At 41.4% G+C, this 15,704-nt stretch overlaps 1 protein-coding gene across 1 annotated transcript; it reads left to right on the forward strand.

Annotated features, from left to right (window-relative positions):
- Positions 1-13,824: 13,824 nt before the first annotated feature.
- Positions 13,825-15,192, forward strand: LOC145062943 (GEM-like protein 4). Its single transcript, XM_079010533.1, has 4 exons — positions 13,825-14,086; positions 14,167-14,259; positions 14,470-14,744; positions 14,849-15,192. The coding sequence occupies exons 1-4, from the start codon at positions 13,951-13,953 to the stop codon at positions 15,026-15,028; spliced, it is 684 nt and encodes a 227-aa protein (XP_078866659.1). The 5' UTR covers positions 13,825-13,950; the 3' UTR covers positions 15,029-15,192.
- The last annotated feature ends 512 nt before the right edge of the window (positions 15,193-15,704 follow it).

Genomic DNA, 15,704 nt, shown 5'->3' on the forward strand with positions numbered 1-15,704 from the left:
AAGACAGAGACCAATTGCGTAACAAAAATAAACAGTAGGGACCATCCGAGTTAAAAAAAATAAGTTAGGGACCAAAAACACAAATTTCCCCAAACCACATGACCATTCATGTAATTTATTTTTATTTTTCGTTTTGTTAAAACGTAACTATTTGTTTTTTTTTTTGTACACATCTAAGTAACGAACTTATTGAAAACGTTAGCATTTAGGATTTAACCTGTTATAGCAGGTCATAATGGTCATATGTGAACATTTCCAACAAGTTTGTTACCTAAATGTGTATAAAAAAAAAGATAATTATTCAGATATTGTTGGGCTGAAGATTATTTTGAAGATTGCGTCTTTTGGGCTCGATAGTATAGTTATTTTGTACTCCGGTTTGGGCCTGTCCAACCGAGAGCCTTTTATGTTTTATATATAAGAATATGCTTGCATGCATATTAGGTTAACGATTGATACGATAATACCAGAGCTTGACGATAGTATTTCAAGGTTTTCTTTAATCGTTCTTGTAACCTTCCAATCCTCTACAGTTGATGTTCTTAATCGAGCTCTTCTGAGGATTTTATTTTAATCATTCGACTCGTTTGATTCACACTTGTCTTGTTCATATTTTTGTGTTCTTACAATTTTATACTTATTTACCTGTTTGAGAGCTAATCGATCTTCATAGATTTAAAGGTTTTAAATCTCATCAATTGGTATCAGAGCAGGAGGCTGTGTAATCGATACACATCTTTTCCGTGAAAAGGTTACAGTTAGGGTTTTTCCGCAATTAATAATATTTATTGAGCCGACATCTCATTATTGACGTATCTTGATATTTATTGTTTTGCCCTAATCTGAGTTATTACAAGTCTGATCTTTTAACAGGTTTTTTCGATCATTATGGACGAGACGCAATCAAACCCTATTAAGATTTCCAACAGGATCGGTTCGACGACAAAGATTCCAATCTTATACACCCATGACTATGAAGTATGGGCGCATCACTTCGAAGACTACGTGATTGGATCCGAGGATAATGGGTACCTCATATGGGAAGCTATCATTAATGGACCATTTTCTCATTCTGCAACGTCCAGGACTATTAAGACACAAAAGGAGTACAACGATCTGCTGAAGGATGTGAAGGATATTGCACAAGATGAAAAGGACAAATTCCAGTGCAATATCAAGGCGTTAAGGTTGATCAGATTTGCCCTTCAGTCCGACACATTCAGATTGGTCAGCTCATGCACGACAGCAAAGGAAGTTTGGGATAGACTTCGCGAACTGTATTCTACAGACGAGGATCTTGAACATTCTATCCAAACCTTGCTCTTATCCGAGTTTGGAGAATTCAGGCAAGGAGCCGAAGAAACGGTGACCCAGACGTTCGATCGCTTCAATCATCTTCTCAGCAAGATGATCAAACATGACATCGAAAGGAAGCTTATCGAGCAGAAGGTTACTTTTTTAAATGGTCTGAGGTCTGAATGGAGAGCAGTGGTGTCTACAGTCAAAGCCCATGAGCAGTTTAAATCATACTCTTTGGCGAAACTGGTGGGTATTCTCAAGTCTCAAGAGAAGATTGTGCTACAAGAGAAGAATGTCGTTTCAAGCCTTGGTTCGTTGGCCCTTCTATCAAAAAGTAAAGTTGTGATGGAAGATGAAGACCTCAACTTGGAGGAGTATGACCTCACGTCTGAGGATTATGCAATGATGGTGTCCAATCCCAAGAGGTTCATAAAGAAGAGATTCCCCAGCAACAAAAACCGAAACTGGCAGGGGAGTTACAGCTCTGAAAAGGTGAACAATGAACCGAAGGTTGAGGAGCCCAAGAAGGAACCGAAGGTGGATGGCGATTCCGGAGTAAGCTGTTTCTACTGTGGTGGGAAAAACCACTATGCTAAGGACTGTGTTCTTAAGAAGATGGCTGAAAAGGATGATGGAAATGACGAGGAAGCTGTGTTGCAGAAGAGACTGGATGAGTTGAGAAAGAAGAAGTCTACCGCTAACCCTTCTATTAATGCTCTTATTGTGTAGGGTTCGGTTAATGATGACAAGTTCGGTAGCACGGAAGTTTGGTCTACCGACTCAGAAGACGATGAAGTGAGGAAGCCTACCCATGGAAAGGCATATGTGGCTAAGGAGGAAAGCAGTGGAGGAAGATGCTTCATGGTGACTGACGTATCTCAAATGAGAGGATACAACACCGATGGTGGAGGCGACGGACCGAAGGTGCAGGAGGACATGTGCTTTACGGCCAAACCACTCAGCCAGCAGTTCAATGAGCTCGATGAACTGATAAAGAAGGTACAATCGGTTTTTGTTTCATCTAAAGTACCACAATCCTCATATGAGAAAGAAATAAAAAATGTTAATACAAGAATTTCTCATCTAGATAGTAGCTTAACCCAAACTCGTGTCACCAATTCTAACCTAACTGATCAATTAAGCAGGGTGGCGTCGAAGAGTGAGGAGCGGAGAATGTGGATCGAGTTAAAGGAGTCGGAATTAGTTAAAGTTAAAGACGAAAACATTTATTTGCAAAGAGACAATTTAAAATTGTTAAAACAGCGAAATGTTTTTTGTTTAATTGCTAAACGTTTATATTCTAATATTACTCAGCTTCACTTGGATTGTGAAATTGGCCAAAAGATCCATCGCATGATTTTGCCCTTCCTTGAGTTTAAGGAGGATGAAATCGATGCCGAAGCCTACAATTGTGAGAGTGTGATATCGTCTGATGATGTCAATCCGACCTACATGTATGGACTGGACAAAATTGAGTCCTTCATTAAATCCAAGGACCACAAGGACATGCTTAAAAATCTTTTGGATGAAAATGATAGACTTAAACTGAGAACCGAAACCATACAAAAATTTGACTCTTTAAACGCCAACGTAAGCTCCGAAAACAAAATTGATGTTGAAAATGCATCTGAGCTTGACGAGGACGAAAACATGAGTGAAATTTCTGTAGAGGACACGGTTGACTGCTCAGAATTTGTTAAAAGCGAACCTGAAAACCACAAGAATCTTATTTCTGAAAATTCAGTGGAGTTCGCTCGTTTGTCCCAACAAAAGTCCCCGAAATTAGCAGAGAAAGCAGTTGTGTATCAAAAGGTCAGGACCACTCCGAATCAAGTATACAAGGTGACTGGAGTAACCGAACATCAAACAGCTGAACTCACAGGTATTGTAAACGAAGACAATGCTGATGGCTGTGATGAGTACTTCTGGGAAGCTCCAATAGATAATGCAAACGAAACCGTTGGCTTATCTGAAAGAACCTCCTGGATGAGTAAAGGAAGATACATACCTGAACCCTTGAATAAACCAGATAATTTCGATGAGCCAAGTACCAGTGGTACGAAAGACATTCCTAAGGAGGATGAAAGTTCGACAAAAGAAGACGTTCCCTCTACTTCATCAGCTCAAAGTAAAACTCCTTCAGTTCCAAAGGAACCAGCCAAGGAGACACCGAAAACGAAAGCGAATGTTCATCATCAACCCAAGCAGATGAGGAATAGGAAGAGAGAAAGGAACCAAAGATACAGGAAGAACCTTTCTGAAAGGAAACAATTCTGGCAATCCCAGAATACATACTTCTCACATCAAGATAAGAATCTGAAGTATGAAAACAATCCTGTAGGAAAGCCTGAAAGTCACAACAACCGAAAGCCAAGGTTCGGTTCACGAGAAAATACCAACCGAAGGCAAAGGTTCGGTTCTGAAAAAGACTTCAACCGAAACCAAAGGTTCGGCTCCAAGAACAACTCCAACCGAACGCAAAGGTTCGATTCTGAAGTCAAAAGAGAACAAGACTCTAAGGTCAGTCCCTCCAATGATCAAAAGCAAAAGGGTCACCTAGAGTCTCCTGCCAGGAAGTCCTCTCAATCCAAACCCTCTTATTCTAATTCTTCTCATTCTTCTAATTCTTCTACTTCCATCAATTCATCTCCATCTTGCTCTAAAGCTAATTCTGTTCATTCTCAAAAGTCTCATTCGTCAGCTGAACAAAAGGGCAAACCGAAGGTCAATGGATCCAAACCAGAGTCCAAACCGAACGCACCCAATCCTAACAAAATAAAAGTTTTTACCATTAAAAGGAAAGATGAAACAACTCTCGTAAAACGAACATATCTAGTTGACATCTCCCTTATTGTTCCTGTTCCCATGAAAAGCTCACGTGGACCCAAAAAACTTTGGGTTCCTAAATCTGCTTAATTTTTGCAGGTTATAAGTGACGAGCAGTTCGACGAAGAATGGTACATAGATAGTGGCTGCTCACGTCACATGACAGGGAGAAAAGAGGAGCTCAGGGAATACAGATCTCTTGCAAATGGTGGCAACGTCAAGTTTGGAAATAACTCTTTCGGCACCATAAAGGGATACGGGATGATAACAAATGGGGACTTTACTATAAGGAAGGTGGCTTATGTGGAAGGACTCCAACACAACCTCATCAGTGTATCTCAGCTTGTTGGAGGTACAGGTCTCAAAGTCTCATTCGATGATGAAGGTTCTGAAATCATAGAGAAAAAGACAAAGAAAGTGATTCTCAAGTCAGAGCGAAAGGGCGAAATGTTTCCTCTAAACATGAAACCCATCAAAGGAAACCCAGCCATATGCCTGTTATCAAAAGCTCAATCCGACGAAAGCTGGTTGTGGCACCGAAGACTCTCTCATCTCAACTTTAAAGATATCAACCGACTTGTCACTGGAGGTCATGTTAGGGGTCTTCCATTGCTTAAGTTCGACAGAGAGCATTTGTGTGCTGCATGCGAAATGGGGAAGCAGAGTCGTCAAAGTCACCCATCTGTAATCAACACAAAAGTTGTTGAACCACTCGAATTACTTCATATCGATTTGTGTGGTCCTTCATCTATCGAAAGCATCGGTGGTAGCAAGTATATTCTTGTTATTGTTGATGACTTTTCACGATTTACATGGGTGTTCTTTCTAAAGCTCAAATCTGAAGCGACTCAAAAGCTGAAAGTATTTATCAAGCAAATTGAAGTACAGCTCAAGAAGGTTGTTCGCAACATTAGGAGCGACAATGGTCTTGAATTCAAGAACAGGGAGTTTGAAGAGTTTCTTGCAGAAAAGGGAATTAGTCACAACTTCTCAGCTCCCTACACACCACAACAGAACGGAATTGTCGAAAGACGAAACCGATCTTTGTGTGAAGCTGCCCGCACTATGCTAAGTTTCGCTTCCTTACCTCTTTATTTTTGGGCTGACGCTATTTCTGCTGCTTGTTTTACACAAAACAGGTCTTATCTCAACAAGCGATTCACGCTCACACCTTATGAGATTCTAAACAACAGAAAGCCCAATGTGAAGTTTTTACACGTGTTCGGCTCACGGTGTTTCGTCTTTAACTCTAAAGAACACCGCAACAAATTCGATGTCAAAGCCGACGAGGGAATCTTTCTGGGTTACTCTCTCACATCCAAGGCATACAGGGTCCTAAACAAGCGTTCGAGAAAAATTGAAAAGACATACTATGTAACCTTTGACGATAGCTATGTCAAAAAGCTACAGGCTACAGAAGAATCCGTCGGGGACATCTTTCCTCAAACTGGGCAAGTCACAGTCTCGATCGCCAACTTATACGAGAAATTTTTGGAGCTCTTTGACGAACCAGAGAAAGCTTCTCTCTCCGAAGCAGGTGCCGCAGACAACAAGGTTGACCACATGAAGCAGATAGTCGAAGAAGCTGCAAGGAGAATGAATGAAGGAGGATCGACTACTGATGACCTTCCATCTAACAATGCTTCAGTCGAGGGGGAGCCAAGCTCACATGTCGAGGGGGAGCCAAGTTCTACAACTCCAACCGAAGGTGTTTCTCCAACCGAAGGTACCTCTCCAACCGAAGGTGCTTCAACGTTTGAAAGCTCAGTACCACAAGAAACTCCTGAACCTCAAAGTTCTCAAAGCACATCAATCGAGGGGGAGCATGATGATATGACGCTTGATTACGATAGCTAATCTGAGCCAGAAGAAATGATCAATGCTAAACTAGACCCAACCTTTGATCCAAATTATCCTCCTCTTACCAAATGGACCAGAGATCATCCTATCTCTCAAGTAGTTGGTGATGTATCTGAAAAGGTTCTGACCCGATCACAACTGAAGGCAAAGCAGATATCCTTATTTTCAAAGGTTGAATTTTGTATGTTTAACTCATTCATATCAAAAGTTGAACCGAAGACAGTTAACACTGCCCTCGATCACTCTGATTGGGTTCAAGCAATGCAAGATGAACTAAACGAATTTGAGAGGAACAAAGTCTGGCGCCTCATTCCAACTCCTCCAGATGCTTCGGTTGTTGGTCTAAAATGGGTTTTCAGGAACAAAATGGACAAGGAAGGGAATGTTATAAGGAACAAGGCTCGTTTGGTTGTAAAGGGATACTGCCAGGAGGAAGGGATAGATTATGAAGAGACTTTCGCTCCAGTAGCTAGGCTAGAATCTGTTAGAATATTTCTGGCTTATGCTGCTCACAAAAACTTTGAAGTTTTCCAAATGGACGTCAAGTGTGCATTTCTCAATGGAGAACTCGAAGAAACTGTGTATGTGGAGCAACCTCCTGGGTTCGTGAACGAAAAGTATCCAAACCATTGCTATATTCTGGATAAAGCTGTGTACGGTATCAAACAAGCTCCGAGAGCCTGGTATGAAACGCTAACAAAATTTTTAAAGATGTCTAAATTCAAACAAGGTTCGGTTGACCCAACCTTCTTTCGCAAAAAGGAAGGTAACCACCTTATGATAGTTCAAATTTATGTCGATGACATCATCTTTGGCTCCACGAATCCCAGCTTAACAGCTGAATTCCGACAGTTTATGGAGACTAAATTTGAAATGAGCTCAATGAGTCCTATTAACTTTTTCCTTGGTTTAAATATTAGACAGGGACCCGAAGGCATCTTTATCAATCAGGAAGCTTACACGAAGACTCTCTTAGCGAAGTTTGGCATGATGGGAGACTCAAAAGTCAAAGTCCCAATGGCATTCGGCACCAAGCTTACCCCATCTCTAGACAAACCGGCTGTCGATATCACGCTCTATCGCCAAATGATTGGCTCACTGATGTATCTAACTGCTAGCAGGCCTGATATCATGTTTTCTGTGTGTTACTGTGCTCGATTTCAGGCAAACCCACGCGAACCTCACATGCTTGCAGTGAAGAACATCTTACGCTATCTCAAGCGAACCACCTCCTTAGGTCTATGGTATCCATCCAACTCAGGCTTCTTCGTTCAAGCCTATTCTGATGCTGGCCTTGGAGGATGTGGACTCGACCATAAAAGCACAACTGGTGGCTGTCAATTCCTTGACGGGAAGTTGGTCAACTGGCAATCCAAGAAACAAACGTGTGTGTCGTTGTCTACTACCGAAGCGGAATATATTGCCGATGCATCCTGCACATCACAAGTGATTTGGATCCAAAGTCAACTTCGAGACTATGGACTCAATATGAAGAAGATCCCACTATATTGTGACTCTGAAAGTGCAATTAGGATCTGTCATAACCCAGTGCAACACTCTAAAACCAAACACATAGCACTGATGTATCACTTCATCAAAGATCACGTGGAAGATGGAAACGTCGAAGTTCACTTCGTAAGAACCACTGATCAACTGGCTGACGTCTTTACCAAAGCTCTTCCTGAAGCATCATTCAATAAAATATTGCAAGGGCTAGGTATGATGGAATCAGAATCAGTACCTCACACTACCTCTCAACCTCAAACGTAAGAAGCGAAACCAACCGAACGTTCGGGTTCGGTTCAACCATCTGACTCGCTCATTACTTCAAAGGTAGTTTTTCTCTGTTGTATATTTCTTGTACAATTTTTTCTGTGTTAAAAATATTTTTCTCTTGCATGTCTAAATTCCTTGGTTTCTCAAAATTTTTCAAAACCGAAACCTACCGAAGGTTCGGGTTCGGTTTTTCTAAATTTTGTTGAACCGAAACCAACCGAAGATTCGGGTTCGGTTTTTCAAAATTTTCCTAAACCGAAACCAACCGAAGGTTCGGGTTCGGTTTTTCAAAATTTTCTATAACCGAAACCAACCGAACGCTCGGGTTCGGTTTTTCATCTTTTTCCCAACCGAAACCAACCGAACGTTCGGGTTCGGTTTTTCATATTCTTTCCAAAGTTTTTTTTTTTAATCTTATTTTTTTTATACTTATTTTTTTTTATTTTTTTTAATCTCCAAAACTCCAAAAATAATTTTTTTTATTATTCCTTTTTTCTTGTATGTTCCATTGCTTATGGGGATATATTTGATGAATTACTTAAGTGTCCCTAGAAGCATGCTACTGTATGTGTCCCAAGCCTCATAAGATTTTGAATAATAGCCTTCATGACATGGTACACACAAACCTTGTCTTCCCAATAAGGCTAACACATTTATTCTAATCGTGAGCTACCTCAACCTTTTCTCACATGAGTTAAGGGTTTCCTGCTTGGTCCTTATTTTTGCAGCAGAGGTACTTTGTTCTCTTACACCATCTCCATCTTACTTCTCCATTACATTCGTTTCATCAATGTAACCCTTGAGACTCTCAGAAATTACCACTGAGGTTTATGGTTACACAACATCTGTGTTTATGATCTCAGTTTCGTGTCACTACGAGCTGAGTGAAACCCAAAATTCAACACCTAATGAATTGACGGTGAACAATTAAATTGCTCAAGTTTTCACTAAAGGATTGACGAATGTACCCTACTGAAATCTCAAATTTTCTTTTGTGTGATTCCTATGAAATTGTTAAACACCATAACATTTCTTCCCAAGGGATCCAATTTTAAATTTTTATCTGAGATTTTATATTAATCCAAGCCAATACAAAATAAATTCCTACCTACTTGTTCAACAGGCTACACTGGTCTCACAAGTACTTTGTTCATTTTCTTTCTTATATCAAGAATAGAATTGATGAATCAAAACGAAGCCACCCTTAATTAGCCTAATTAAAAGAAGCCTTTCAACATTTATTAATAAGTGTTTGATCGTAATTCAACGGGAATCCACACTAACACTTTAAGGTCTCTCTTGACCTTGAAGGAAGAGATTCGTGCCCGGGATCATCAGTTTCGTGTCATTATTGACATCACAGAATATCCTTAAAAGAGTTGCTTTATTTCTTTTTCTTTTACACTCTTTGCACGAAAATCTTTGATTTCCCAAATTCCGTTGCTAATTATTTACAGGCTGTATTAGTACTCGGTGGTTAATTATGAAGTTATGGTCAAAAGCAATCCACGTGGGTAATTAATTCAAAAATGCCGTTTAAAAAGGATAAGACGAAAGGTTGCTGACTCGGCGGGAGTTAAAAGGATTGAAATTCAAACAACAGTAAAAAGTGGGCGCTTGTAAATGTGAAACGGCCGTGCTTTTACTGACCCTTGTGGACGCGTGTGCGATATCCAAGCGTCATCACTCTGGAATTAAAGGCGCGTGTGGAAATGGAAACGTTATTTCTCTCTGAAACGGAGCTTGTTGGGCGGCGTGATCCTAGGAACCTGACACTCTCTCTCCTACGTGATCATCGCACGCCCCAACTGTCATCCATCTGTCACTCAAGAACCCGTTTCGTATTTCCATAAGAGATTTGAAACGATTTTTCTCTCTCCTATCACCCACTATAAAAAGCCGTCTACGCCACCTTTTACCTCTTTACTGCCTCCAAAATTTCCAAAGAGCAAAAACTCCCAAACAGTTTCCTGTTCATCATCTTCTTCATACCTGCAAAAATGGCTGAATCCTCTTCCGTTCATGCTACTTCACAGATCCTCCTCATCCGCCCACAACAATGTCTGGTTATTGACCTCAACCCATTGGCGTACGACTCCTACATGTCGCCGATAATCGAGTGCCTCAAGTACTCTCAAATAGCCACCGCTCTCTCAATAATCGAATTTGTTCCCATGGTGGCCCTATCGCAGGTTTACGCGACTGCTTATTACGACAAGGCAGTCGAACGGGTGTTCTTTGAAATTGCTGAACACAAAACATCCGTTTCTCGACAACGGTTCTGCACAATGCTAGGGTTGGCTGTTGACCCTTCAAGAATAAACCCGGAGACGATTCCGGTTGGGCATCTATTTAGCATGTTTTACAACATGGGGTACACAGAGGTCCTCACCTCTGTCGCAAAATTCAAGAAGTCCTGCCTGCCGCCTCAATGGAACGGCTTGTTCACAGTCCTCTTCAAGGGCTTGTCGGAACGGAGCTCAGGCTCCGACGGTGCTAGTCGCCTCTTTCTGTCGATTATGTATGCCATCTACAACGGGGTCAATCTGGACTTTGGGATGGTCCTATGGCAACAGCTCGTCCAGAGCCTCTCTTCATCATCCCGACACTTTGAGGTGTCGTTGGCCCGGTTCTGGATCTTAATTACAAGATGGGCCATGGACAAGTTTGATGGTCCCACTGCTGACGGTGCATCGATGTCTTCTGTTGGTATGTTCCATACCAAGAAGATCATCGTCTCAGATGCATCGAAATTTTCCTTCATTGGCTCCATCCCGGAGACAATGTATGGCAACGTGCCATCTGACAGCAGATTAATTCGGACGATCAAGGAGTTTAGGCCAACTGGTCCTAGGGAACTGACACCGGATATGCTCAGGTCGATCCATGATGCAGACAAACCGGTGAGCAGGGGCAAAAAGGCAGAAAAAGGGAAGCAAGCGTCCAAAGCTCCAAAGGGACCTTCTCCCAAAAAGAGGAAACAACCGAAGGCTGCACAGTTCCCACAGCCGAAGAGGAGGAAGACGCAACAGAAGCGAAAGCTTGTAATTCCCTCTTCTTCTAGTGACTCTGAGGGTGAAAGTTCGGGTTCTGACGGCTCTCAAGGAGACGAATCTCCTCAACGAGGCAACACACCACCTCGGTCCCCTACCCTAGAGATGGAACTTCATAATTCCCCAGTTCCTTCACCTCCACCAACTATTCCTACTTCCATTCCGACCATAAACCCCACTATTCCACCAACATCTTTCCCTATACCACCACCCATTTTCACAACTGCCACTGAAACACCACCAGTAACCGAAACCCCTCCCGTAACCGAACCACCACAAACCGAAACACATACAATCGAACCTACCCACACTCAACCACCATCCAATACTCAAACTCAACATACCCCAACCACAACACCCCCAGCTTCACCACCCCCTCCATCTCCAGAAAATGCCTCTGATGGAGACGACACTTATCTTGGTGGGGAAAACATGAACTTTGATTCGGTCTACTATAGTCCGTTTCAAGTTCAGAGTGATGAGGAGGATGATGCTCCAGTGACAAAGAAGCATCTTAAAGAGCTTCACGAGAAGGTTGATTTACTTCTCGCCTCCTCTTCCAACCAGCAGTCCTCTCTATCTGAAGTGCAGCTTCAGAAAATTGTTGATGCCTTCTCCCGGGCTCAACATGATTCGATGGCCTCCGCGACTGCTGCTATCGACGCCTCAACCCGAGCCTGTGAGGCTGCGACCGAAAAAGTCGATAAACTATTCTCCGACGCTTCTGTCCTGTTGAAGTCTTTGCAGGAAAGTGCCGACGCCACTAAGACAACTTTGGAACCGATTGTTCAGCAATTGGCCAAGTTCGTCTCAACGGAGTTGACTTCGTTCGCTGCCCTTCGCCAACACCTAAGCGACGACAACTCGGCCCTTCGTGCCTCCATCGATGCGCGCCTCGCTAAGTTACAGGAGGATCTCGCAGCCGAGAATTCTTTGATGGACGTACTGGCGAGAAAAACAACCGCCCTCAAGGTCAAGAGCACGGAGCTTTCCAACTCACAACAACAACTGGATGCTCTTCGATCCGAAAGGGAGGTGATCAAAGCTTGTGTTTCGGATGTCCATGCGGCGTTATCCAACATCCTAGAAGCACACGATCCTATTCTGAACCACTCGGTGAGGCGAACCCTCGCTGAAAAACTCTCTCCGGCCATGGACCTTCTCAGCAAAATCGAAGGCCTACCGAGTTTCGTGTCCATTCCGAAACAAGGGGGAGATGAGCAACCCGGATCGAAACCACATCCTTCCTCCAAAGCTACTCACACAACCGAACCTCCTCCGACTGGTCATGCTTCGGGTTCGGGTGTGAAGAACAAGGGCAAAAACATAGCTGAGGAAGAAGATGAAGATGAAGATGAAAATGAAGACAAGGAGACCATTGTTGACATGTTGAAACGAAAGAACAGTCGCAATGCTGACGATGATGCCAGTCGTGTGGCGCGAGAGGCTGAAGAAGCCGAACGCAAGCAAAAGGAAGCCCACGATCTCCTTGAGAGCCGAAAGACTCTTTTCCCTGCCTGGACTAGGGAACGTTTAATTAAAGAGGCCATAGAAACTCCAAGCATATTATGGCTCGAGCCGGTTATCTCGTTCGACTGCAACAACACTGTCGACTCGCAGTTTGACATGCCGCTGACTCGAAAGGCGTTCATCTTCCACGCCTTCTCTAACATATTTGAAGTCCCACATCCGAACGCTGAGCTTGACAGGGAGCTCATTGACTTCTATCTGGCGGCTGCTCGTCCTCAATACCTTACATGGAGCGCCCAGAAGATTGTGAACGTTCGGGTGCTGAAGCCTTATGCCGTAGGGAGGTTCACAAATGTTAAGTTCAAGCTCATTCGAGGATCTGCAAGAACTGCTCATCTTATCTCCCTGGCGGATCTACCAAACCTAAATCCTCATGATTGGATTGTCCTGTATAATATCCTTTTGACTGATGAAGCCGAATATGGTCCCATTATAGACCATGTCAAAAGGATGTTAGCCTGCTACATCATGGAGGTTGCCCTAATGGATCAGGAGGTTGCCACAGTCTTCAAGAAGAAACCGAAGATAGCTCCTGTGGGATCGGCCAGTGATCTCAACCAAATGAAAATGGGCAAGATCGACCCGAGACGCAACTCGGTTATGTTCACTAGAGCCGAAGGACAGAAATATCTCTTCGCTTTAGCTGACAAACACCTTTACACCACAGCTTGTTTGGAGCATGTGTTATCGATTATCAAACGGTGTAAAGAGAACTCGGCTGATGACATCAAGTACTTCAACGACATGATCAATTGGTACATCCGGTTTAGACAGACCATTCTCTCCATCACCAAATGTCTGTTTAGCATCGTGAAGAAGAAGGTACCTGCTTCAGCTGCTGGCCCAAGTAACAAGTGAAGGTCTCGCTCCAAATTGACGCAAAGGGGGAGATTGTTGGGCTGAAGATTATTTTGAAGATTGCGTCTTTTGGGCTCGATAGTATAGTTATTTTGTACTCCGGTTTGGGTCTGTCCAACCGAGAGCCTTTTATGTTTTATATATAAGAATATGCTTGCATGCATATTAGGTTAACGATTGATACGATAATACCAGAGCTTGACGATAGTATTTCAAGGTTTTCTTTAATCGTTCTTGTAACCTTCCAATCCTCTACAGTTGATGTTCTTAATCGAGCTCTTCTGAGGATTTTATTTTAATCATTCGACTCGTTTGATTCACACTTGTCTTGTTCATATTTTTGTGTTCTTACAATTTTATACTTATTTACATGTTTGAGATCTAATCGATCTTCATAGATTTAAAGGTTTTAAATCTCATCAGATATGAATATACCGAAAAATTAATTACCTTAATAAGTCATTTTCCCTATAATTTGTGTGGTGATGGGAAATAAGAATAAACTAATAAATGGATTTTAATGAATAAGTCGATGTATAATGTTATTATTTTGTTAATGAAACGTGTTAGAATTAAGTAATTCAATTCGAGGGAAGCTGGTTGGAAGTCTGCATATCAATTAATGTAGAAACAGAGTTGACGAAGAAACAATCGCCCCGACCATAAACACCCCTATTTCCTCGTTTTTTCACACCCATTTTTTCTTCAATCCCAACTGCAAACCACAGGATTCAACACGCTTCTGTGAATGAAGATCAACACCGACGAAGACCACGGAAGTGCAGGGACGACGACCGGCTCTGCGTCATCGCCGGGTAATCTTCTCTTCAGTCCGTCTTCACTCCTAGATGCCCCTTACGAACACTCCAATTACTCTACTACAGGTATTCTCTCGATTACATACTCTGTTTTTCACTCTTTTCTTCTCTCTACTTACCTATTTGTGTTTATTGATGTATCCAAGGGACTGAAGATGGAGATCTGGAGAAAACCTGTCGAACTAAGAAACATCCCCGCAGAAAAACCAGTAGCTTCGCGTACAGAGTTCGAGATCACGGTAAGATTTTACACATAGTTGAGTTACTAAATAAGTTGTTTATGTAAAAAAAAATCATTTTCGATGTTCCTTTGTGAAGATAATCACGACTACACTGATTATATATTCATTATTTTGCTGCCCAAATTTTAGGGCTATTTTGAAATGTAAATCCGATGGTTTCCAGATCTATTGCGTGATTGAGAAAAACAAAGTCGTTAATGTTTGCAGTGAAGATGGGGCCAAAATTTTCAGAAACAGTGAAGGGGAAGTTAAGATTAGGAGCCAGGATCATACAAAAAGGAGGAAGAGAAAACATATTCAAGGAAATATTTGGGGAAATCGAAGGAGAGAAGTTGTTGAAAGCTTCTCAATGTTACTTATCAACCACCGCAGGTCCAATCGCCGGAATACTCTTCATCTCTACTCAAAAGATAGCTTTCTACAGCGACAGATCCATCGCATTGCCTTCACCAAATGGCGACCCCATTCGAAAGCCTTACAAGGTAATTAATTCAAATCACTTACTCAACCCCCTACTATTTTCAAATCTTGCTATTTTGAATTAGGTACAAATGGTTAAAATGTGATTGAATGTTGTTGATTTTAGGTATTGATTCCAGTGAACAAGATTAAAGAAGCGAATGAGAGTGAGAACGTGGAGAACCCTGCACAAAAGTACATACAAATGGTGACAGATGATGGGTTTGAATTTTGGTTTATGGGTTTTGTACGTTTTGAGAAAGCATTTCGTAATCTTAAAAAGGCTCTTTCTTTTGTTGCAAAGTGATAGAAACTTTGTTTGATGAAGATAGTTGCTTTGTACAAATATGTGTTTAGCTTGTTTTTTGTATGCTTTTTTACTTTTTAGTATTTATATGCTGTAAGTTGTAACATTTTTCTTTGTAGGTTTGGAAGTTGTTAATGATAATTCGGTTCTGATTTTTGTTAGAATATTTTAATAAAGGTTAGTTTTAATATGTGATTTTTGAATATATCATTTTGTTAATAAAAATGAAATATTTTAATAAGCTGTCAGAGTGGCATATGGTTTGCCAATCTGTAAAGGAAAGGAAGACGGTGGCGGCATTTTAACGTCCTATGCCGACCAAAGCAAAAGTATGTCAAGGCCGGCGTCTCTACTAGTTTAAGTTTTTTATTTTTGTAAAATGATAAATATTATATTTTCTTACGTGCGACTCGTAATTATCTTCCTATTCTAATAAAAGAATAGGTTTAATCACATATTGACAAGTGTCATTTAATTAGAACCCTTCATTAATGTTATATATTACTAGGCGAATGCCTGTGCGTTGCGCAGAAACATATATATAGTTGAAGTCTTTACAATTATATGATTTTTTGAATATAACAATAACGTTGTTAAATTTGATATAATAATTTCTATATACTATATTGATATAATATATTGATTATTTTGAATTATATGATAATACATACAGTTA

This window comes from Lactuca serriola, chromosome 7 (assembly GCF_051521515.1).
Source record: "Lactuca serriola cultivar US96UC23 chromosome 7, Lser_US96UC23_V15, whole genome shotgun sequence".
NCBI classification, from domain to species: Eukaryota; Viridiplantae; Streptophyta; class Magnoliopsida; order Asterales; family Asteraceae; genus Lactuca; species Lactuca serriola.